Source organism: Fonsecaea monophora (assembly GCF_001642475.1).
Source record: "Fonsecaea monophora strain CBS 269.37 chromosome Unknown Scaff72, whole genome shotgun sequence".
Taxonomy (NCBI): Eukaryota; Fungi; Ascomycota; class Eurotiomycetes; order Chaetothyriales; family Herpotrichiellaceae; genus Fonsecaea; species Fonsecaea monophora.
The window spans coordinates 136,716-159,173 of record NW_019174003.1 but is presented as its reverse complement, the minus strand read 5'-3'; the positions used below and the strand labels follow the sequence as shown (position 1 = coordinate 159,173).

Sequence of the window (22,458 nt, the reverse complement as noted above, 5' to 3'; positions counted from 1 at the left end):
TAGAAGAAACAATTCATGTGACGACTGCAATTTGAGCACATGTAGTCACTTAACAGCCGGACTCGATTTATCGGCAAGCTATTCTAGATGGTAGACCAGTGATGGTATATCAACACCCACGAAATACAGCCTCGTTCTGGCTCCTGGAAATGTCAGTCAGAAATCTAACCGAGGAGTGCAAGGTACTCCTTCGCCTTCGCAAATGTTCGCTGATCGCAACAAATCAAAGTTGAAAGTATTATTGATAAGTTTCGGCCGGGAACCAACAGTACGGGAAGTTCCGCCACAGTCGTATAGATCTCGCCAACCTCGCGCGTCAGTCAGAGATACCACTCAGCACTTCATCGAGACGTCTCTTAACTGGCGCTGTATCATGGGGTGATGGGATCAAGCAACATCCCCCATTATCAACCATCACACAACCAATCAAGGTTTCACTTGCGCCTGATGACAATGGCCTGAGAAACATCCTGGGGAAACGGACGGCAATCCTCGGAGGTTTCTGCCGCGCCAACTGTATATGTTACTTGTGCGGGCGGAATGTTTCACCTCCTTGCTATACCAGTCCAGTCATCTCCAAAAAAACAAAAATGACCTAATTGAAAATTAAGCCGAGCAAACATCAGGTCTATGGGGAGAACCGGGGTGGAGAACAGACAATCACTATTCCAAACTTTACCTCGGCCACCTCGCCTGTAAAAGTTGGCACGTATGTTGTTTTTCGCTTAGACCTACCGCTCGTCTGATACCAAACTTTGAGCTGGTCAGCCGGGAGGGAACCAGAATGCTGTCTGAAGGCACATGGTGGAGAAATTCGGGCAGGAACTGCTTGGAGGACAGGGGTTTGGTGGAGGGCTCAACACTCTGACTTCAAGAGCTTCGCAAGAAAGTTGCTGTATTGGATCTTGATCATTTGGCCTCCGCCGCTTGCGGCTGTGTTCCTTGACAAAACATTGTCTCCAGACCTCTAACGAATCCCTTGAGCTAGTGACCCCAAGAAATCGGGGAAATTGTGAAACGTCAAAGAGGTCCAGACGACTTTTTGCATGACACTGCTGTCTCGTCGTTCGGTAATGCAAGTGCAGGGCTATCGTGTCAGGAGTCTGGCCGTGAATACTGAGAATTGCGCAGATAGGTACAGTAAAACACGGCACGGAACGTCTCGGGGTTCGCTTTATTGGTTGATCGTCTTCACCTGAGGTTGGAAGAGAAAAACAAGACTGTGAACGCTTGCCACCTGATAGAAGCGGAGGATATCTTACACAGAAGAGTGCTTGAAATGCCACATGCGACATCCGCGGGATGCCAATGGTGAGTTATCTGTGGACGATTCTATCTCTTTGTGTCTTATACGCCTCGACAGAAGAAAGTAAAGTCCCTCCCAGGTACTCGTGTCCTTCCAGAGGGGCGGGCCCACAGCGGAGAATCGCTCGAAGCTGGAAAGACTGGCTGGGCTGATTCGGGACGCGGATTTGAGGACAGCGGAGCCTGAAGGCCCAGACGTCGGGCTCCAAGGGAGAGATGAGAAATGTGCCATCGTGTCGGATCGGTCGACGTGGCTTCACGATGGTGGATGGAGCATCGCTGGGGGGAGACGGAGAGCTCGTTCCGCTGTCCGGCAGTCATAGTGTTTTATGCATGTGAGCGCAACGTGCGACGACCGAGCGCGAGGATTGGTCGAAGCGAAGGTGCAGGAAATCATAGTCAATCGAAGTGCCGCGGGCCCCTGGGACGATGGGGTAAAGGGTCAAGGCAATCTCTTGGAGAAAGGAACGGTGTGGAAGACATGCAGCCGTGGAAGAAAGCGTGATGAGAGAGCGATTCTGTACAAACATGGACGAGGAGATGAAGTTCGGGATGCAATACTGTAGGTACGGGAGTATATTTCGAATGGCGGATAGAAAAGAACCAGTAGAAATTGCATTTGACGCCCTCTAAAAGTGGGCTGAGACGAGATTCCCTGTGAGTGGACAGTTCTACACGGGGAAGTCCTTGGGCCTGACGATGATTCAACGTCATGGTCGCACAGAAAATTTGGGCGGAGGAGAAAAATATGGAGAAGGGAGCTCTTGGGTGCAAGCCCAAGAGGTGGCCGGGAGCGGATAGGCAATAATGAGTCCCTAAGAGTCCCTAAGCGCTCCAGACAACACCTACGGGTGCCCAGGTAGAGACACGGAGGAGAGAGCCGCCTGGAAAGTTTGTTGCCCGCCACCACAAACTACCTCTACCAAAACTACGATCTACTCATCGCTCAAAATGACTCCGATATGATGCAAAGGACACCACTTTCTGCATGGATACCACGAAACATCAGGATAATACCTCGTACTCTGCATCATAACGCATCAGGCCATTGGCATAAGGCACCGTGCATCTGATATATCCATCATCGAGATCGACGCCCCCCCCCTACACCCCTCTCAACCATTACAGACAACACGACGCTACTCGCTCACCGAATCATCGTCTCTCTCGACACTCAGCCTCTCGCTCCTCCACGTGTCTGCTGGACGACTCCCTTCCTTGGTGCCCTGTCCCACCAGAGATTGACCGCCTCCTCCGGCTCTTGTACCTGCTCCAACCCTCGTTCCCAGCACGTTGGCCTCCTCAGCACTACCCGACGTTTGCTCCTCTGCTCGCTTCTCATCTCTCACCCCCTTCACGGACCATTCGTAGCGAATCGTCGTTACACGCACGACCGCTTCCCTGCCACCCTCCGTTCACCCAGGGAGCAGTTGGGACCGCAGACTGCTCGCCCAATGTCCTCCCCATGTCAAATAGCGCTCCCGCCGGAAGACCGTCCGCGCCAGGTTCGACGGTAAATGGACACCCTTTGCTCCGCCATGAACCAGGCTCTACTTCAACTGTTACCAGTCTGAGTCCCTCGTCCAGTTCCAAGCCTATTCCAATCTCACGGGGGACAAAAGGGTTATATCCTTCCACGAATACAAACAATGGCAGAGGTCCGCTCTACAGTCTTCATCGGGCAGCCACGTTGGGCGAGCATCTTCCTCAATTATCAGAAAGAGACAGTATCTTTGCTGAACACTATGTCTCTCCCCCGAGCGAGCCCTCCACTCCCCTAGACGGGGCAAGAACATCTCCGTCTTCCATTCCCTCGCGGAAAGCACCATTCAATATGTCGACCATGGTGACACATCCTGTCCCTCCTCCCGATACAAGCAAAACTCCTCGCACCCACTCTCCACGGAAGCCGGAGTGGATTCGACGATCCGACTCTTCGACTGATGTAGATACGCCTCCCTCGCCGTCCCATCCTTCAACTGGCACGATCCACGGTATCAGACGGATTGCCTCCGATTCGAACTCATGGACTAAGAAGTTTCATGTAACATTGGGGAAGATGGAGAGCCACGAGGGGAAAGACCAAGACACGGGGAGCACAGGACAACATCGGTATACTGGAGGGGCCCAAGAGAAAGAGACCGCTTCGGAAGAAAATGGGCAACATACAGTGGTTGAGAGAGGCGATGCCATGCGTGCTGTCCTGAAGGGCCCTCGCACAGAGCGGAGTGTCAGTCGTGGCAGGGCACATGTGGACAAAAGTATAGAAGCTACAGTGAAGAACCCCGAAGTTGGAGGTACAGCACGTAGCAGGAAGGCTAGTCATATGATGGGTATTTTCGATCCACGAACCGGCCCGGATTCTCAAGGGTTGAACGTCGGTGACCAGTTCAGTCACATTAGTGGCAGCAGGGAGCCCTCGAAGTCGTCTTCACGACCAACAAGCCCGGCTACTCAAGATGCTAAATTTTCATGGAGTGCTCGTCGGCCCTCGAGAGAACGCATTGACCCTGTCGTCACCACTTCCCAAGATGCCACAGGCCCAGGGAGTCTACGCAGTTCACAGGCCACTTCTCCACTCAGACCTGACCTCGATCCTTATTTCCGTCAACAGGATCTTGCAGAGAAACCAGATGTGAAGGGGAGAGTATCTGATGATGGCAAGGAAATCTACAAGGCGACAGTCCGTGATGCGACTCCTGGGGAGGTCACCGAAGAGGAGAGAGAAGAGGACCAGCACCCTTCTGAAGAGGAGCATATATCGGCAGCTGTCTACTACCCACATCCAGGTCCGTCGCCTGAAGAGATCGAACGCTTCACTTCCCCAGGAGAGGTTGCCTCACCAAATATGAACAACAATCGACAACTTCCGAGACCGACAGACGAGATTGTTCTCTCAACCGACAACAAAACAAACGAGGCGTTGGGAGGCACGGAGCACATTGACATATCAGTCGTCTCGCAGAATGAGAAGAGAATGTTTCATGGTAATTATCGCCCTTTGGACGAAGGCACCGGAGACTATCATGTGCCAGCACTATCCCCGCTTGAAGAAGCTCCCTCAACTGCAATCATCAGCACTTCGGAGTCGGAGATTGAATCTAGTGATGATATCAGCCGACAAAGTCAAACAGATGATATGTCAACCACGCCAACGCAACGAAGCACACTATCTCGGCGACCAACCGAAGTTCAGGGTCCGCCTAGGACTAAGGGAAAGGTTGTACTTGAACCTTATAAGCATCAAGTGGGAGGGCACTCGACAATATTTCGCTTTTCTCGTCGCGCCGTCTGCAAACAGCTGAACAATCGGGAGAATGAATTCTACGAACGAATCGAGCAAAGACATCCGGACATGCTCAAATTTCTTCCCAGGTATGTCTAATGTATCCTGCTCAACTAACCCTTTCCATCCTCCGCCAAGATCGAAGAGAGATGGGATGACTGACATGGTGGACAGATACATTGGCGTACTGAATGTAACTTTCTCAAAGATTCCAAAACAAACACAGAACTCGGAGGCAAAGCCTGATGGTAATTCGAGGACTGAAAATCCTGGTCAAGAAGACCGTTCCAGAGAGATAGAAGGCACGTCCGACATTGGCTCGAGGTCAATAATTTCCTCGTCTGGAGACCAACCACGAATTGTCAGCCACTCGATGCAGCAAATCGGCAGTATTCCTGAGGTTATCCTAGAACAGAACAAACATATCATCCCCTCCAATTACTTCGCTTTGCCAGAGCGGCCCAAAAGTGCGGACCCCAATCACGGGCGCCGGCGAAGCAAGGATTTCGATCTTCCAGATACCTCCACACAGGAGTTTTCAGAGGCAGAGAAATCGCCAAACAGACCATCAATGCCCGAACATTCGAACAGTTGGGGCCATACTACTGTTAACGAGGGCTTGAAGGATAAAATTCTACGCGAAGTATTCGGCCCTCCTCCTGTCCAGTATATCCGTCGTCATATGCCCTCACACAGCTCTGTTCCGAGATTCAAAGGCCATCACGTCCCTCGGCGGAGGAGTAACCTGTCTACAAATTCGTTCCCCCATGCAGATGCAAAAGATTTTGCTCCGTCAATGGTTCACCATGAAACACCGATGCCGCATAACAAGACACCGCACATACCTACACCCAGTGAAGGACGCTCACAGACCAGTGACGGCGCTAGTGTGTATTCTTCATCTGCCTCTGCCTTTGATGATCTCAAATACAATCTTGAACAAGTTAAAACTGATGGAAGTGAGGTGTCCACCTCCTCTGTTGCAGAAAACAGACAACATGTGAAAAGGCGTCATTCTGGAATGGGTCTGCGACGTCGACGCCAATCAGTGAACGAGAAACAGAGTCCTGGGTTGGAGTATTTTGAAGACGAAGCCTATACAACCGATTTTGGTCCTGACACCGGAGGCGATGTTTTTGCCATGGACCAGGAGAAGACACGGGATACTCAGAAGCACCGCTCAAGTCATTCGACAGTCAACGGCGTGAGCCAGTCTCAAGCGGGAGACGTCGGCGTGTCTAATTCTCACTCAAACAGTACTGGCAGACCCAGAGAGTCAGCTACGAAGAGCTTGATCCCGTCCAATCCAAAAGAGGCTCAGAAAACTTACAATGCTTCCGGCGATCGAGTTGTATACTTCATCTTGCTGGAAGATCTTACCAGTGGCATGGGACGGCCCTGTGTACTTGATCTCAAAATGGGAACAAGGCAATTTGGTGTTGAAGCCACCAAAAAGAAGATGGAGTCTCAGCGCCGCAAGTGCAAGTCGACGACCTCTCAGCAACTGGGTGTCAGAATATGCGGCATGCAAACGTTTAATGCCAAAACCCAAAAAGTATCGTACGAGGACAAATACTATGGGCGGGACCTGAAGGCTGGTCGAGAGTTCAGGGACGCGCTCACGAGATTTTTGTATGATGGTGTCAGCTACGACAGTGTTGCACGGCATATCCCCACCATTCTTCACAAACTGTCCAAGCTCGAGAGCATGGTGCGAAGATTACCAGGATACAGATTCTATGCAAGTTCGCTGCTCATGCTATATGATGCCGAGCCCTACAAGTCTCGAGAAGCTGAAGAGGCGGCAAGGGCCGGCATCGATATCGCGGCACAAAAGAAAAAGGAGGGCAAAAAGTGGCCGCCGCCTATTGACATTAAGATTGTGGATTTTGCAAACTGTATCACTGGCGAGGATGAACTTCCCCCCAACGCTCAAGCGCCGCCTGCCCATCCGAATGATATTGACCGAGGCTACCTGCGCGGGTTAAGGACTTTGAAGGCCTACTTCGAACGCATACTGGCTGACATCAAAAACAACGAAAAGAAGGAGATAAGTGGAAGGGAGGAGTTGACCACGGACAATGAAGGCGCTAGCCACGTGTCACATGGTGGGAACGATACGCCAGAGGAAGAAGGTGAAGTCAGCGTATGAATTGCGAGCTGGCATACACCAGGATTAGATTTAATACGGGGCAATCCCGAACTTGTCAAACCCCTATCGAGCTTTAGCGAGGAGTGAGGAGTTATCAAACGTTTTGTTCTGGGCCAGAGGGACTGTTTACATACCTAAGGGTGGAAGGCTTGGGCCATAACGGCCAAGTGTTTGTTATCGGACAAGCAGGAGGAAGAATATGGAGCTCGGAACCCGTCTGGAATGTCCTTTTCAACCTGTACGAGGTGGGCTGGGTGGAACTGAGCTGATGCCATGATAGTTCTCATACCGTGTTACGAATAATGCAGTGCACCGGTCACTCCAGGCTATAGATGTCCAAGGGTTAGGATGAATACATGACTGAATGAACATAGCAATGTTGGTATAGTTCAGAGGCTGCCGCTGCTCAAAGGGATGACATCCTCTGCTGAGGTTTAAGACCCAACCTTGGGCGTTGGTTGAGCGCGATGTCAGGTCGACGTTCCCAACAAGCGAGTCCGCCCCCTTACCGGCGATGACTTCGAGTTGTTCCACAGGTCTCTGTGGCCTTGTCTGGTGAGCCAGGCAAATAGGTAGATGGTCCAGGACCTTGTGCAGAGGTCTCAGGGGGAGGGGCTGGAGAGGGCGTTTAAAAGACGGGATATATCGCCTTCACTCACCAGGCGTATTCCCAAGGTGCGTATCCCCAACATCATCGTACGAATACTTCGGACTTTCGAGAACAACCATTTTGACGACCAACCTCTCCATAAAACTGCAGCAGAACTCGGCACGCGATATCAGTCACGAAATCTAAATCACCACGAGACAGACAAGATGTCGCCGAACTCAAAGAAAACCAAATTCCTCAATGTTCTCGAGAATATGGGGGCCTCACTGCGCACATCCCACAAGGAGATCGCTTCAAGGCTGCTTGAGCAGCGGTGCCCCGCACCAGAGAGCACGAAAGCGGATTTGTGGCGAAGGACGTCGTACTTGCCTTACGGAATGCAGACTGTGCCAGAGGCAGACGACAAGCGAGATGAACACATAGGGAAGTTGTCTGAAGAGAGTGATAGACCATAGTAACTGCTCGGTACAGTTGCTGATAAGTCAGCCTAGTCATCATATCACGTGCCTGTCAGCCCACTTCGGTCCATCTTGTCCCGCAATCTCGAAGTTTACCCCTGGCACGTGACTGGAATTTTCCCTGCGGCAATATTTTCTTTTCCCTTGTTCGCATTTCACCGCCTTGGAGCAGATCATCGAGAACCGCAGGAGCCCTTCACAAACAAAAGCCCCGTTTTTCCCACCCCGCCATTCCTCCCTCGAAACCTGTCTAAACCCTCCGTCGGGCTGCTCTGCTACACTCCCTACCAATAGTCATTACCTCGCAGACAGCCAGTATGGCTTCGACAACAATCACCCGCGACAATGTCACGACTCTCTTCCCCGATGTCCACACGACGTTGATCGGCGCCGATATGGCACCCAACTCCATACCCAACGGCACGTCAGATGCCAACTCGGACGACATGCTCGCCGGCTACGATGAAGAACAAATCCGTCTCATGGACGAGGTCTGCATCGTCCTCGACAACGACGACATGCCCATTGGATCCGCCTCCAAAAAGGCTTGCCACCTAATGACCAATATCAACCAGGGACTCTTACATCGTGCTTTCTCGGTGTTTCTTTTCGACCCGCAGACGAAGAAGTTGCTCCTGCAGCAAAGAGCAAGTGAAAAGATCACGTTCCCCGACATGTGGACGAACACATGCTGTTCACACCCTCTCGCGCACCCTTCAGAGACCGGCAACGGCGAGCTGGCAAGTAACATCGAAGGCGCCAAACGTGCTGCGCAGAGAAAACTCCACCACGAACTCGGCATCAAGTCATCACAAGTGCCTATCTCGGACTTTTCCTTCCTCGCGCGCATTCACTACCTTGCACCCTCGGATGGCACGTGGGGAGAGCACGAAATCGACTACATCCTCTTCATCGAGGCCGACGTCACGTTGGACATCAACAAGAACGAAGTCAAAGATACGCGGTGGGTGAGCCCGGAGGAGCTGAGACAGATGTTCAAGGATGTGGAGACTCAGAGCGGCAAGGACAAGGCTCTGAAGTATACGCCTTGGTTCCGGCTGATTTGCGAGGGAATGCTGTTCCACTGGTGGGAACAGCTTGTGCAGGGAAAGTTGGGCGAAGTGGCCAACGAGACACACATTCGGAGGATGTAAACAACCCAAGCTACTTTGAACGTCTCCCACATGGCAATCGCCTCAGATTGTGTCCACTCAAGGACTCAGCCCCTTGTGAATGGGTCACAACGCGATACAACTTGGGATGAAGAGCATTATTTGGTAGAAGCCAGCATCATTTTCTCTCACTATCAGGCGTTCCAGGCGTGGAAAGGGGAAAACTGGGCCTGGGCTCACGATGAAACGGATAGTTATAGTCAGTCCTGGTAATTGATTGCAGACAAATCGAGATGCATACCCTAGGTGCCTGGGAGTCTGGGAGAAAGAGACCTGCCTAGCTCCAGCATCAAGGAATTATTAATCCCCCCCTTTCTGTGTCTTTCCCTTTCTCTTCTGTCTGTCTATCCTGATTCGTTAGGAGACACCGTCTATATCACAGGCGAGTAGGTGTCTCTCAATACCCACAGTAGCCTGTACCGCGCAGTTGTCGTCTACACGCGACGCCAAACTCGATTGTGTCATGTATGATAGATATACTGAGTATACTTGTATGTAACTTCATGGTCTGGCTGTGATATGGTAAGGCTGTGGCGAGAATTCTAGACCGAGTAGACATATACATACATACATACCAGATCAGATCAGAGCAGAGCAGAGCAGATCAGATCAGATCATACTAGACCAGAGCAGCCGCTTTATATACACGGCACAATATGGTAGGTTTACAGTAGATTTATCTCGTCGAATTCATTAGAGGTCATTCATTAGCATAGATCTACCTACCCTAGCACCCTAGATACCTGTGCAGCGAGATCGTAATCATCTGCTGGGACGAGGTCCATGTACTCGTAGTATACCTGCAGCACTTCTGAGTGTGTGTGTGTGTGTGTGTATTTAGAGAATATGACTTTTATAGTTCCGTAAACCATCAATCACTGGCCACTTTCTAGATTCCTGGCCCTCGCTTCCTCGACGCTCCTCTGCCAGTCGGTCCGTGCGAGGTACACGAATTCAATCACAGCCACCAGCCCCAGCGCGAGGGCCACGCCGGTCCAAAGTCCCCAAAGCCCCCAGCCGGCACCGAACGCCGTGCCGAAACTGATCGGCATCGCAAAGGCATAGTAGCAGAACAGCTGTACGTAACCACCGAATTCTTGTCGACCTAGGCCGCGGAGGACGCCGTTGCAGTTGGCGGCAAGAGCATCGAATAGTTGGAACGCTGCGCACAGAGGGAGAATTTCGCTAACGATGCGGACCACCTCAGGGTCTGAAGTGAAGAGGTGCGGGATGTAATCTTTCAGGGCCGAGAGGAGGGTCACGTTGAGGATACCAACGACAATGGCAGCGGAGAAGGTCACACGTGTGGACACTTTCGCGGCATCCGCCAATGTGGCGCCGATGAGGTTTGCGACCCGCGTGGAGCCAGCAATAGAGAGAGGGAAGGGGATCTGGAAAGTGATCGAGGTGAGTGTGGCGAGAACAGACTGTGCGGCGAGGACTGTCGTGCCGAAATACGAGGCAGCAAAGGTCAAAATTTCGAATGCGAGAACTTCGGCTTCAATCATCACCACCCCTGGCAAGGCTAGTTTGACCATGGGTCCCCAGTTCTGCAAGGCCTTTTTTGTGAATCCGTTCCAGCACGACATACCGGTCTTGGAGAAGAAACGGACGTAGATGAAGAGACCTAGCGGGAGCAGATTATCTGTGACGGCAACAGCGATAGGGGCTCCCACAAACCCCATTTCCAGCTTCCAGACGAACAGCCAGTTCATGAAAGCATTAAACGGGGCACAGAAAAGGAGAACATAGAGAGAGGCTGAGAAGAGCCCCTGAGCCTGGACAAAGCGTTTCCCGGATTCAAAGGCTGCATAGCCAGGTGCACCAAAAAGGACGACCTTCAGATACAGGCCTGCAAGCTTAGCGACCTCTGGTTCGGGGACCAGGGCAAGGAGAATTTTGTCCGCAAAGAGCCAGATGATGGCAATGGGTATGGTGATGGTCCATAGAAAGTAGATCATGCGCTGCATTTGCAGGCCGACCAGTTTCTTGCGGCCGGATCCGTAGGCTTGCGCGCAGAGGGTGTCAAGAGACGTGGCTAGACCTTGGTAAATGGCATACCCGGTGATGTTGGCAGACATAGATGCCAGGCTCACTGCCCCTAGCTCCACTGTACCGATATGTCCAACCGTGAAAATGCTCGCGACGGTGAGCGAATACTGGAGCATAAAGGTTACCATCAACGGCGCAGAGTACCGAGCAATTACTTTGGCCTCGCGCTGCCAGGTTGTGTGAATCATGCCTGCTGCGACAGCTTCCTCCCACTTCTGATTGATGGTCTGGGCGTCATCTTGTCCGCCATAAGGGAGACCTGGGTCACCTAACAACGGCGAGACCTCAGTCACAAGGCCGGCGTTAACCTCCACCGCTGGGACTGCCTCTTCATCTCGAGGGATTTTGCGGTCACCGCCAGGTATATGGAAAATGCTTCTCCTGCGACTGCCTTGGTCGCCCGCGGTCTGAGGATGTTTGGGTGGTATTAGATTGTTGTCTCTCAGTAGAGACCGTTCCTCCTCCATTGCCCGTTGTCTCTCTTCCTTCGAGAGTCGCTCATGTTCTGGTGCAAGGCGGGGTAGGAGAGTAGCTCTGTTTCCCGCTCCAGCAAAGCTCGGTCTGCGGTATGATCCCACAAATGAATATCCTCCTGTTCCTGGAGCAGATGTGGAAGGCCGCAGTGTAGAACTTTCTGATTCGGACTCTGTCTCCGTGGCTTCCTCGTCTGTGTCTTCCTCGATATCCCGGGCAAGTGAGGCCTGGGCGATGGGCGAAGGATCTGGGAGGGAGTTGGAGAAGACTCGGTTCGTGACACTGGTGACACGCTCGAGAGGACTGATGTATTTGGGAGGCGTCGCCATGTTGGGCAGGCCTGTTGACTAGATAGAAATACTTTCTGGCGGTGACTGGGACAGACTAGCTCATGAGACGGAGTGGCATGCTCAGGTGGCAGAGGGCCTTTGAATAGCTATATAGTGAGAAACAAGTTGCGGCAGGAGGATGGCACCGCAAATCATGACCGTTTCCGCCTTGGATCAAGGTTGAGAAGATATGGTTGAAATTACTACGACGTTGGTTGCTCAACTGATAAAGCTCGGTGAGCCAACTAGTTACTCCGCAGATGTGCGCAAGCAAGCAAGGCGGGCCTCCAAATGGTAATTGTTTATCGGCTACGCTGACCAAATCCGGCACCAGTTCTTGCCCGCGCTTAACTGCTTCTGGGGGCTTGGAGGCGGCTCTGACTGTTTTCTCAGGTGTTATTGGTGCCTCTCGGTGCCTACCGCTGGGAGGAGGCAAGGGCATAGGTGCTGGGAAGGACATTATCTTCGCCCGGCTCTGGCTACCAGGTTGAGAACGAGTGCTTCTGGCAAGGCATAGATGGATAACGTGAGGGATCAACTTGTTCTCTCAGATAGCAAATACCTAGTATCCAGGTCGGTTTTGACCTGTGATAAACTAACAAGCTCACTCACAAGCTCAATACCCCGTCGTGTGCTTGGAAGAAGTGAAGCATGGAGAACCTCGTATTATTCGCTCAAGGCATGCCCGGCAACGCCTAGAAGTGGTTTTGGGGCTGCCGAGGCATCGGGGTCTAGGGCCACTGGGCTACTGGGCCACTGGGCTACTGGGCCACTGGGCTACTGGGCCACTGGGTCATCTCTGCTTGGTGTGCAGGTGGCTATCGCGCATCGATCGGTTGCGTCATTTTAGAGCCCTGCGAACCATCCAGAGCGAGCTCCATCGATTTTTACAAGTATTCCTGTATTTATGCAGCATCAGCCATATCCATTCCTAAATGTGTGTTACTGACTCAGAACATTTGTGCTTGCCCGTCCAACGACAATAGATATGGCTCCTCCCGCGGACCCAGACATCAGTCCTCCGCCGGCAACAGAGGATGCCTGGCATCTCCTCTACAATCCCTTCGGTGCTACCATCAACGTTGACGAGTAAGTCTCTTCACGGGGTTGCTGGGGACAGCCAGATGCCTAATCAGCGTGTCATACAGCACCCATCCAGAGAATCCCATCCAGATGTTTCTTCTGCGACCTCTCTATGCACCCCTTCTGTTCTCTAATGTTTCATCTGATGCCCGCGACCATTGTGCCAACGAAAGAACGTTTTTATCCTGGCTCCGGCTATCCATCTATATGGCCGTTGTGGCCGTCGCCATATTCGTCAACTTCCATCTAAAGAGCCAGCCTACTTCCCTGGAAAGGCGGTTATCTCATCCACTAGGGATCATCTTCTGGGTCCTTTCCCTGGCGTGTCTGGTGAGCGGATTGGGCATCTACATGCGGACAGTCACAAAGTATGCGAGACGACGGGCATTGGTCCAGACGGGGATGAAAACGCAGATCATCTTTGGGGTAGTCTCGACGGCGATTATTGCAGCTTGTGCGTTATTCTTGGGGGCCGAAGTGCAGGCATCGAGACAACGGCAGGCTGCCGCTGCCGCGAGTGTAATATATCGTACTTGATTCATGATGATGACGGATAGTCATACGATTGAGAAGGACTGGATGCTCTCAAAACTGTAACGCGCTCACACTCAGCTGCGGAGGTTGAGAGTTAACTTTCTCGGCGCTGATTGGAGTTCGTAGACGCGTCTGCGGTGGTTGAGCGTGCCTCGAGTGTTGATTCGCCATGTAAGGGCTCCCTGTCGACCCTACTTTACCTACACACCAAAACTTCATCTTTCGACCGCATCCGCAGCCTCAGACCGACGCTCATCTTCGCTGCATGAGCCGACCCAAGGCTTCATCCGCAGGCTTTCAAAGCTAATTTTCATCTTTCCGTCTCGTCCGTCCTTCGCTCGTTGTCGTTCCAGCCATGGATCCCACCGCTCCCGCTGAATACCCCGCCGATTCGGCATACAGTCCTCACATCGTCAATGACCAGGATCAGCCACAAGAGGACACTACCGCGATCCAGAACGGCCATCAATCTCACACTTCCAATGCTACCGCAACTCCGCCAATGGACAGCGACTCCAATCAGAGATATAACTCTCCAAGCCTCTACCAGCAACCGACCTCAAGACCTGGTTCTGGAATGGGCGGACATCAACAAACACAATATCAAGAGAACAGACAGTCACAACCGTCCAGCAAATCCAGTGTCGTCATCAAAGTCGGGATGGTTGGAGATGCTCAGATCGGCAAGACGAGTCTAATGGTCAAATACGTCGAGGGTAGCTGGGATGAAGACTACATACAGACCTTGGGTGCGCTTCCCTTCCCTCTGATGATTTAGCCGCCAGCAGCTAACGCTTCCTTAGGCGTCAACTTCATGGAGAAGACCATCTCGATACGCAATACAGAAATCACCTTCTCGATCTGGGATCTCGGTGGCCAACGAGAGTTTGTCAACATGCTTCCCCTTGTCTGCAACGATGCCGTCGCTATCCTTTTCATGTTCGACTTGACACGGAAATCAACGCTCAATAGCATAAAAGAATGGTACAGACAGGGTAGAGGATTTAACAAGACTGCCATACCTTTCTTGATCGGTACAAAGTACGACCATTTTGTTAATTTCCCAAGGGAGGATCAAGAGGAGATCAGCAACCAGGTGAGTCGGAGCAACTTTTGGCCATGTGATTAGCACAGCCATGTTGACCTCGTGTGTTTCACAGGCTCGAAGATTCGCAAAAGCCATGCGCGCGAGTCTCATCTTCAGCAGCACAAGCCACAGCATCAATGTCCAAAAGATCTTCAAGATTGTCCTCTCCAAAGCATTCGATCTGAAATGCACGATTCCGGAGATTGAAAATGTCGGCGAACCGCTGCTGCTGTATCAGTCGGTCAACTGATGTGGTGACACCGCGTTATACTCGCTGCTGGGGCGAAGGAATGCTCCGTGAGCGCAGCAACCTGACCTCTACCCTCTTAAGATGTACTAAACGAGTCTGATGCGGACGACGGGGATCTGATCATGAGCAGAATCGAATACATCCACGAGAGGAGACCAACTACACACCACACCTCCCCTCGAAATAATTTGGGCGAATGTCAGCAGCCCATCGAGTCCCAGAATTAATGAGGCGGCCCGGTGTCAATCCCGTACTCTGTCCATCGGCGCCCTATCGTCCGGCATATTGTCGAAATCTCTTGTTGAATTCCAGCAGTGGCGTTGATGGAAGCAGTTATCATGTTCACGTTTTGCGACCAGAACTCGTCCGTGAGGTCCCCTTTCTGCATTTCTCAACGTTGTAGAAAAAAGCAGAGGTGGAATGGGACTATTTTCGGAAGGATCCGTGATCAAAGGGGGCAACAAGTATTCTTTAAGCGATGAGAATGTCCAAAGAGTATTAGTTTTTAGTGCAGAGACCACTCGCGTGGTTAGAAACAGTCTATGACCCCGGAATGAATTTGAATGAGTAAGAAAAAAAATTCGATGGAGATACAGAACAAGAATGATCCGTGACGAAGGCCTCTTTTGTGATGAAAGCTTCAAAGGCTCGAACACTTTGTAGGTATCGGTTGTCTCAACACATGCCTGCACGCTTTGGTATGCAACCAAACAATTAATATTACGCGTCGCCGCCCCGCTGGTTTCAGTCTCCAGGTGAGAGAAGCGCTTTCTTGTAAAGGACCAATGAGTCCGACAGACGACACCGCGTGATATCCCATTTCAGCCGATCCGGACAAGGGATATAATATATACCAGGACGGGCCTGCCGGTGCGGCCTGGCCTAAAACTCGAATTTCTCTCCCACAAGCCGCTCGCTCAACTCCCAAACTTGGTCGGTGTACCGCGCGTGGCCCTCGTGGACAGCCACCCTCGTCACCTGGCAGTCGTCGAGGTAGGCGCCCGAGTCGACTGCCAAAGTCGGGTCCAGCGCCGCACGGAGCTGGGTTGCGCAGCCTTGCTGCAGGGTCTTGAGCTCGGGTATCGTGAAGGCAGGGTTGTAGCGTCGGGCGACGTCGATGGCGCGGCTGCGCACGTCGGCGTTCATGTAGCCCTGCAGATTCGTGCGGATGCTTCCCGGGTTGAGGCTGAAGACGGCCACGTCCGGGTGTTTGTGGTGGAGGAGTCTGGCGAGTCGCTTTCCGTAGAGGACGCTGCACGCCTTGGAGAAAGTGTACGCTTGCATCGCGTCGTAAGTGGCGCCGTCGCTGTACGATATGTCATCCAGAGGCTGGAAAGCGTATTCCGCCGCACGTTCGGACGCTGAGCTGCTGACGATGACGACGCGCGACCCGATCAGGCCGCTCTTCAGGAGGAGGTTGGTGAAGAGGAAGTGGCCAAGGTGGTTCGTGGCTAACTGCGTCTCGATGCCGTCTTCCGTCACCCCGTACGGGCACGCCATGATGGCGGCGTTGAGGATCACGTAGTCGATCTTGTCCCCCTCGAGAAGTGCCTTGACATCCTCGACGGCTTGCCGCACAGACTTTTGGCTCCCGAGGTCGAGCGGGACGAAGCTGGTCTTCACGTTCGGGTTGGTCTCCTGGAGTTGGTCGATCAGAGGTTGGATCTTCTGTCGCGAGCGGCCGGCAAGGACCAGATGTCTGGGGTTTGCTCTTGCGAGACAGAGTGCTGATTCGGCACCGATTCCTCCTGGCGTTGGACCGGTGATTAGGACTGGATATCCATGAGCTGGCTATCTTCACACAATCCCGGAAAACTCTGGGTCTTACAGGTCTTGCCCTTGACTTGGTCTTCGAAATGGTCCACTATTTCATCGCCCGTTGTCTCGAACCCGAATGACATTGCGCTTTCGCCGCGAGAATGCTCTGCAGATGTTTAAGAATGTGACGTTCGTGGGATAGCGTTGGTAGTTGGTCACTGGTGATGAAAATGCTACTCTCAAGGGTCTAAGGTCGCAGAAGACTGCATCTCCTTTATATCCCGCCACGGTTGTACACAAGATACCACGAACAGCTTGATGCTGACTCATGTAACCTCTGGAGATGGTCCCTGTATGCACAACGCCACAGCCTCTTTAAAACCGCAACGCCATCTGTCAGCATGCGACATGTCCTGCATCGATGCATCGACTAATTTCCAACATGGTTGATGGTCGAGGGCTGTCCAATGAGATACGTCGAAAGGTTTTCGTGTCATCCTTTGGACGCGACCTGCGGGTGGACGGTCGCTGAAGCAAGCCTATCTCCGGCTCTATGCGTGCAGCATGCATGGGCTCGGCTATGCAGGAACAAGCGGGGACGGCGAGGCTGGGTGACGTGTCATTGCGAACAGAGGTGACAGTAACATCTCGGATAAAAGAATCTTCAGAGGCCTTTGTGAAGAGTGAGTAATATGGTCGAGTTGATGGCATGGCACGATGGTTCATCCACATGGTGATATTTCTATGTGTGACGCAATGACGCAGTGACGCCACATGTGCTGGCTCTGTGCCTCTACTTTAATTCTTCTCTGAACACAATGTCTCCCACGAAATGTACACCTCCTCTTATGAAGACATGGCCCTCCTTCGCCTCTGACCGTCATCTATCGACTTCTCTGGTAGGTTTTGTCTCCTGAGGTTGGTTGTAATTGCCAGAGTCTCGACCGGTTCGTGACAATTGTGAGTCAACAATTCTGGTCACAAAAGTCGAATCAGCGGTCCAGCCTCCCTTGAACTTGGGGGATGGGTAACCGTGGTCGCGATTCTCCTTTTCAGGGCAAATCGAGCGTTGTATGCCATCGTTCCAAAAGAACTCCATTCATTGTATGGGATAAAATTCATCACAGGAAAAGTACTGGGCATGCATCAGGAGACAGGAAACTTTACTTACCATCGAGTGACGTCTGAAGCACGATACAGCGGCGAATGGTTGACGAGATTGCAGGGCTGTCCTTGTGTCCCCGATGATTGACACGAGCTTGGAGCACTTGTCAAGGCCTCGGGTCAGCATACGTCCAGACAAAGGTAGAGGGATGCAGGAAAGGATTGAGAGAGTCCGTTCAGATAAGTATAAGCTTTTCTTCGCATCTATGCCGATACCTCGAGGCGTCGTGCATATTGACAGAGGGCAATTTGTTCATCATGGTTGGTTTTGGGGACTGGAGTCGGAGACTTACTATGGAGGTGTCCCTGTTTTCCAGCCCAACTCTTGAGGGCTCTTGCTGTGGAAGTCTTGACGGTGAGCTTAGAGGGCAGACGTATTGTTCTTGCGCCTCAGGACTTGATCTTGTTCCATGTTGTTTCACAGACGTGTTTATTACTGGAGAATGGGACGGTTGCTGTCTGCCTCCTGGGCATTCTCAACAAGGCCAAGGTCAGGCAAGTTGATAGATGTGTTCGACGGCAACAAGTGGACTGAGCTGAGATGACCTCGTCATCGTCGATGCTGGCAATTTGTCGTCAAGCAGGGGCCTTCAAGGCTCTGCTTCAAAGAGTCAGTCGTGGCCTTGTGCCGCCAATCTCACCCACATCAGGGACAGAACTGTCATCTTTTTCTTGAGATGGATCACCTCATACTACTGTTGGAGGGCATCATACTCGAGTCTCTTTCTAGGAGACATCGTGTGGTTGATGAAGTGCATGGTCAGTTTGAGAACAAAGAAGGTCCAAATCTTGTCGAGGGAGATTCAAAGAGCGAAAACAGTTCTGAATGAACAGAGACGGGCAGAAGTGATTCAGAAGAAGGAAAACATTGATTAAAAGCGGAGCATATCGTGGTCACTGGCCGCATTAGCACCAGCCGCGCCGATGACATGAGTCTTGACTGCTGCCGCTGGAGCAGCGGCGTGCATGACTGTTGCGCTGCGACGGATGAGAGCAAATAATTGACCTTCTGCATCATCTGTACTCAATCTACGCCATTAACACGGTTCTCTCTATGCTTGGTATGGCATATATCATGCTTCAGACACGTCGACACGATTGCTTGTCTGACTACTCCAGCATCTGGCTCCTTTCTGTCCTCGCTGTCCACCACATCTCGACCTTTCACAGATCCAACAACACTGAAATAGTACATCCCAAAGGCAAACAGTCCATAAAACAAACAATGCCTGCAAACAAGGAGATCATCTACTCCCTCCAGCACAACGCAGTTCTGTCCAACAACATCTAGATACCCCGACGCAACACAAACCGCACAACTCCAAGGATATGGTGTACCAGATGTGACAAAGGAAGATGATGGTGGCACAAAGCAAAACGACCCACTGGCACACAAACCCTTTGCATTTCAGCAATCAAACAAGTCCATGCATCGTCAACCGCGCCCACCTGAAACCGCAACACCAGCTGACCAATTTGGAGACAGACAACCACAGATGAAACACCACGGGCGTCAAACTGTTGAAAATGGCAGGCTTGCATACACCTTCCTTCCCGTGTCTTGTCCGTGGGCGTGGTGCAAAGACTATGTGTGGCGTTGATCCAGCATCCACGAGGCTGGCACAGCAAAGGGGGTGGGTGGATAACCAGGTGGCCGGCCGGACAAACGTCCCTCCGAGAATAAACCACCATCCACCCACAGGTGAACAAGCGCAACGACAACAGCAGGAAAATCTACATGGGTCAGTTACATGCTATGAGTTTCTTTCCAGATGCGCAAAACATCACCATGATCATTCACATCTACTGGTGCAAGTCTTATAGGGACTCGGGCTTCGATTTTCGAACTGGGTTTAACGGGTCTAGGAGTAAGTGCGTATATCCATACATCATACCTACACACCTACATACATTGATGACATGTGTACCTCGATGACAAGGACCCTGCAGTCAGAAGACACAAGGAAGCTACAAACAGGGGATGGGGTTAGAGGCCCACGCCACCAAAGCCCTCGAGGCATCAAACATGACAGGATGTCTTTTTCACAAAGCATGCCGACCTTCGCGGGATATTTTATGGCCATGAGTTCAAGCATACTTGCCCACAAAGGCGATGAGGGCACTATCCACCTCCTTCGGGTGCGATGCTGACAAGAAGTGCGCCCCGCCGGGAACCACGATCAGCTCGGCCGACGGCGAGTTGGTGAGGAGCTTGATTTCCTCCTTCGCGTTGGCGACGCTGTAGACGAGGTCGTCTGAGCCCTGTACGAGACAGAACCCCCACGTGTTAGCGTTGAACAATACGCCTCTTACAAATACACATGAAGGAGAAACTGGGAGAGGGATGGGGGAAGGGCCGTACATGTAACCACATAACCGGACACTTGACGTCAAACAGTCGACCGTGCAGGCCGTCGCGCTCGCGCAGATTGATAGCCGCCATCCTCGCCCGTCGTCGGCCGTCGTCGCCCTGGTAGTTGGCCTGGATGGTCTTGCGCCAGAACTCGCGCATCTCCTGGGTGCAGCCCTTGCCGAAGCCGATGTCGATCAGGAAATCGCAGTATTCGAGGTCGGGTTTGAAGTCGGGCGTCGGGGTCTTGCTCGTCCATTTGTCGATGGGGCCCGTGCAAGCGGCCACGCCGTCCCAGCAGCCGAGTTTGCGGGTGCGTTCGGACTCGTAGTCCAGCGAGGTGCCGAGGGGGATGATACCTTGGATCTGCGAGGTAGAAATGTGTGTCAGTTATATCCTTCCACATCCCACAGAGGGAGAGACAGGGCCATTGGTGTGGTGACATTACCTTTTCAGGAGCCAACAGCGCCATCCGCACCGTGATCCATCCACCCTGGCTCGTGCCCAGGACAAAGGCCTTCTTGATGCCCAGCGCGTCCATGACCTGGATGTTCATGATGGCCGTGTCCCAGTATGTGAAATTCTCCGACTTGGTCCGCGTCTGCCCGTGGCCGAGCAGCTCGATGGCCAAGAGGTTCATCTTGTCCGTGAGTTCTTTGTTGGCGTACTGCTTCTGGTACAGCTCGGACGAGGTGGTGAAGCTGTTGACGAGGATCAACGTCGGCTTAGACGCGTCGTAGGGGTAGGGCATCTGGTACGCGGCGTCGATGCCGCCCAGGTGAGGGACGTGGACCGTCTTGGTGTTGGGCATCTTGGTTGGTTTCCTGGGTAGGGATTGAGGCTCGTTGCGGATTCGATCCGATCAGGTCAAGTCAAGTCAGGTCTGTAGTATAATGGCAGACAGAGACAACACTCTCTATCGTAGGCTTTTCTGGAGAGAGAGACACACACGTCAAGTTATCTGCTGCTGGCTGCGCACCTTTTCTGACCTCAACTTTGTTGGAGGCCAAGCAACATCCAAAACGAATCGTCTTTATACTCGCCCGCCGCCCCCCGTCACCATCCTTCCGCGGGCCCTCTACTTGAGTTTCTCCATCTTTTTTCTCTCCATCTCCCCTCATTTTCTCTACTACTTGCGGTTCCGCTCTGTCGGTGCCGTCCCGCAAATCTCTTAAACCCTCTGGATTGAAAATTAAACCCATTATTGCCAATGGAGGAGGACATGTTTATGTCACTGTGGGACAAAACCCCTGGTGACCCCTCTCCCCCTCCCCCCGGGGGGAGGCGAAACCGATCCGAGTCTGACGGTATCTGGCCACCCTAGGTACGAGTACCTACATAGTTCATTGAGTGATTGAGTGAGTGAGTGAGTGAGGGGGTGGGTATCGTTTGATATCGAGGACCACAATTTCCAGGTTTCTACCCCGGCATTTGTCCGGTTTCGGCGGGTTCTTGTCAGCTTCCTTCTTTGTATGTAGCCATTTTACCGAAGGACTATGCACCTAGGTATTACATAAGAAGCGACCAAGAAAAAGAGACCAGACCAGGCACAGAGCTAAAGCGTTTAAATTATTTGGAGAAGAAGGGAAAAGAAAAGTCGATTTCGAAGATCGTCCGACGAATCCTCCAAACTCTTTGGTTTCTCCATGCCCTCTCTTGGCCCCGGAGAAAAATCCAGAATCTCCAAAGGGGAAAGACTTTTACGGGCTGCAATTGGGCGACAAATGTCCTCCTCACCCTCCTGCGTCCCTTCAACTCTGACATTTATTTTCGAAGAACAGAAAGAAGGGTTGTTGCATCTCAACAGCTGAGGAGATACGGGAGCAGCCCACTAGACTGTAAGCAGTATCAAGCTGACGAGGCTTCGGGCCTGAGCGTGCTTTGGAGCAAAACAAGAAACGATCCAACCAGCTCTGGAGAAATAGTCACAAACGATGGATGCAGCAGGTAATGCTATGAAGCCCCGACCTTTCCCCGAAATGGGGTTTCTCACGGATCTCATGTCATATCATGTCATATCATGCCATACACGGTTGGTTGATTGATTGATTGGTTGGGGAATGAATGAATGGGAGGGCCTTCTCTATCAGATGCACAGTGTTCGGTACGTAGACTCGGGTAATGCTCTAGCTACTACAACATAAATGGATTTCTGGCTTGTGAAGGGGAGAGATTGAAATGTGCCGAGTAGATATGGAAGCAAACGTGTGAGTGGTGAACGAACCTTGCTGATAAAAGTGCTTTGCATATAGCCGAGGACATAGATGTCCATCAATCTTTCTATGTACAGCTAATCCGAGTACAACGTATGATATGTACGAGGTATGTATGTGCAATATATTTGTTCCGTCAGTCCCTCACATTGTACAACTTCATGCCATGTCCCAAAATGTC

General features: G+C 52.0%; 7 protein-coding genes across 7 annotated transcripts; 4 read left to right on the top strand and 3 right to left on the bottom strand.

The window, feature by feature from the left end:
* Nucleotides 1–3,139: 3,139 nt before the first annotated feature.
* Nucleotides 3,140–6,743, top strand: AYO21_08403 (hypothetical protein; the record flags this gene model as incomplete). The annotated part of the gene is made up of 2 exons (XM_022658348.1): nt 3,140–4,680; nt 4,766–6,743. 2 exons carry the CDS (start codon nt 3,140–3,142, stop codon nt 6,741–6,743), a joined length of 3,519 nt encoding a protein of 1,172 aa, XP_022509389.1.
* Nucleotides 6,744–8,128: 1,385 nt separating this feature from the next.
* Nucleotides 8,129–8,965, top strand: AYO21_08402 (isopentenyl-diphosphate delta-isomerase; the record flags this gene model as incomplete). The annotated part of the gene is made up of 1 exon (XM_022658347.1): nt 8,129–8,965. The coding sequence occupies one exon, from the start codon at nt 8,129–8,131 to the stop codon at nt 8,963–8,965; it is 837 nt and encodes a 278-aa protein (XP_022509388.1).
* Nucleotides 8,966–9,858: 893 nt separating this feature from the next.
* AYO21_08401 (hypothetical protein) lies at nt 9,859–11,838 on the bottom strand (the record flags this gene model as incomplete). The annotated part of the gene is made up of 1 exon (XM_022658346.1): nt 9,859–11,838. The coding sequence occupies one exon, from the start codon at nt 11,836–11,838 to the stop codon at nt 9,859–9,861; it is 1,980 nt and encodes a 659-aa protein (XP_022509387.1).
* Nucleotides 11,839–12,826: 988 nt separating this feature from the next.
* AYO21_08400 (hypothetical protein) lies at nt 12,827–13,458 on the top strand (the record flags this gene model as incomplete). Its single annotated transcript, XM_022658345.1, has 2 exons — nt 12,827–12,927; nt 12,987–13,458. 2 exons carry the CDS (start codon nt 12,827–12,829, stop codon nt 13,456–13,458), a joined length of 573 nt encoding a protein of 190 aa, XP_022509386.1.
* Nucleotides 13,459–13,810: 352 nt separating this feature from the next.
* Nucleotides 13,811–14,792, top strand: AYO21_08399 (septum-promoting GTP-binding protein 1; the record flags this gene model as incomplete). The annotated part of the gene is made up of 3 exons (XM_022658344.1): nt 13,811–14,204; nt 14,259–14,551; nt 14,616–14,792. 3 exons carry the CDS (start codon nt 13,811–13,813, stop codon nt 14,790–14,792), a joined length of 864 nt encoding a protein of 287 aa, XP_022509385.1.
* An 882-nt stretch (nt 14,793–15,674) lies between these two features.
* On the bottom strand, nt 15,675–16,693 carry AYO21_08398 (hypothetical protein; the record flags this gene model as incomplete). Its single annotated transcript, XM_022658343.1, has 2 exons — nt 15,675–16,564; nt 16,621–16,693. 2 exons carry the CDS (start codon nt 16,691–16,693, stop codon nt 15,675–15,677), a joined length of 963 nt encoding a protein of 320 aa, XP_022509384.1.
* Nucleotides 16,694–18,586: 1,893 nt separating this feature from the next.
* On the bottom strand, nt 18,587–20,875 carry AYO21_08397 (hypothetical protein; the record flags this gene model as incomplete). The annotated part of the gene is made up of 4 exons (XM_022658342.1): nt 18,587–18,692; nt 19,813–19,969; nt 20,028–20,430; nt 20,513–20,875. 4 exons carry the CDS (start codon nt 20,873–20,875, stop codon nt 18,587–18,589), a joined length of 1,029 nt encoding a protein of 342 aa, XP_022509383.1.
* Between the last annotated feature and the right edge of the window lie 1,583 nt (nt 20,876–22,458).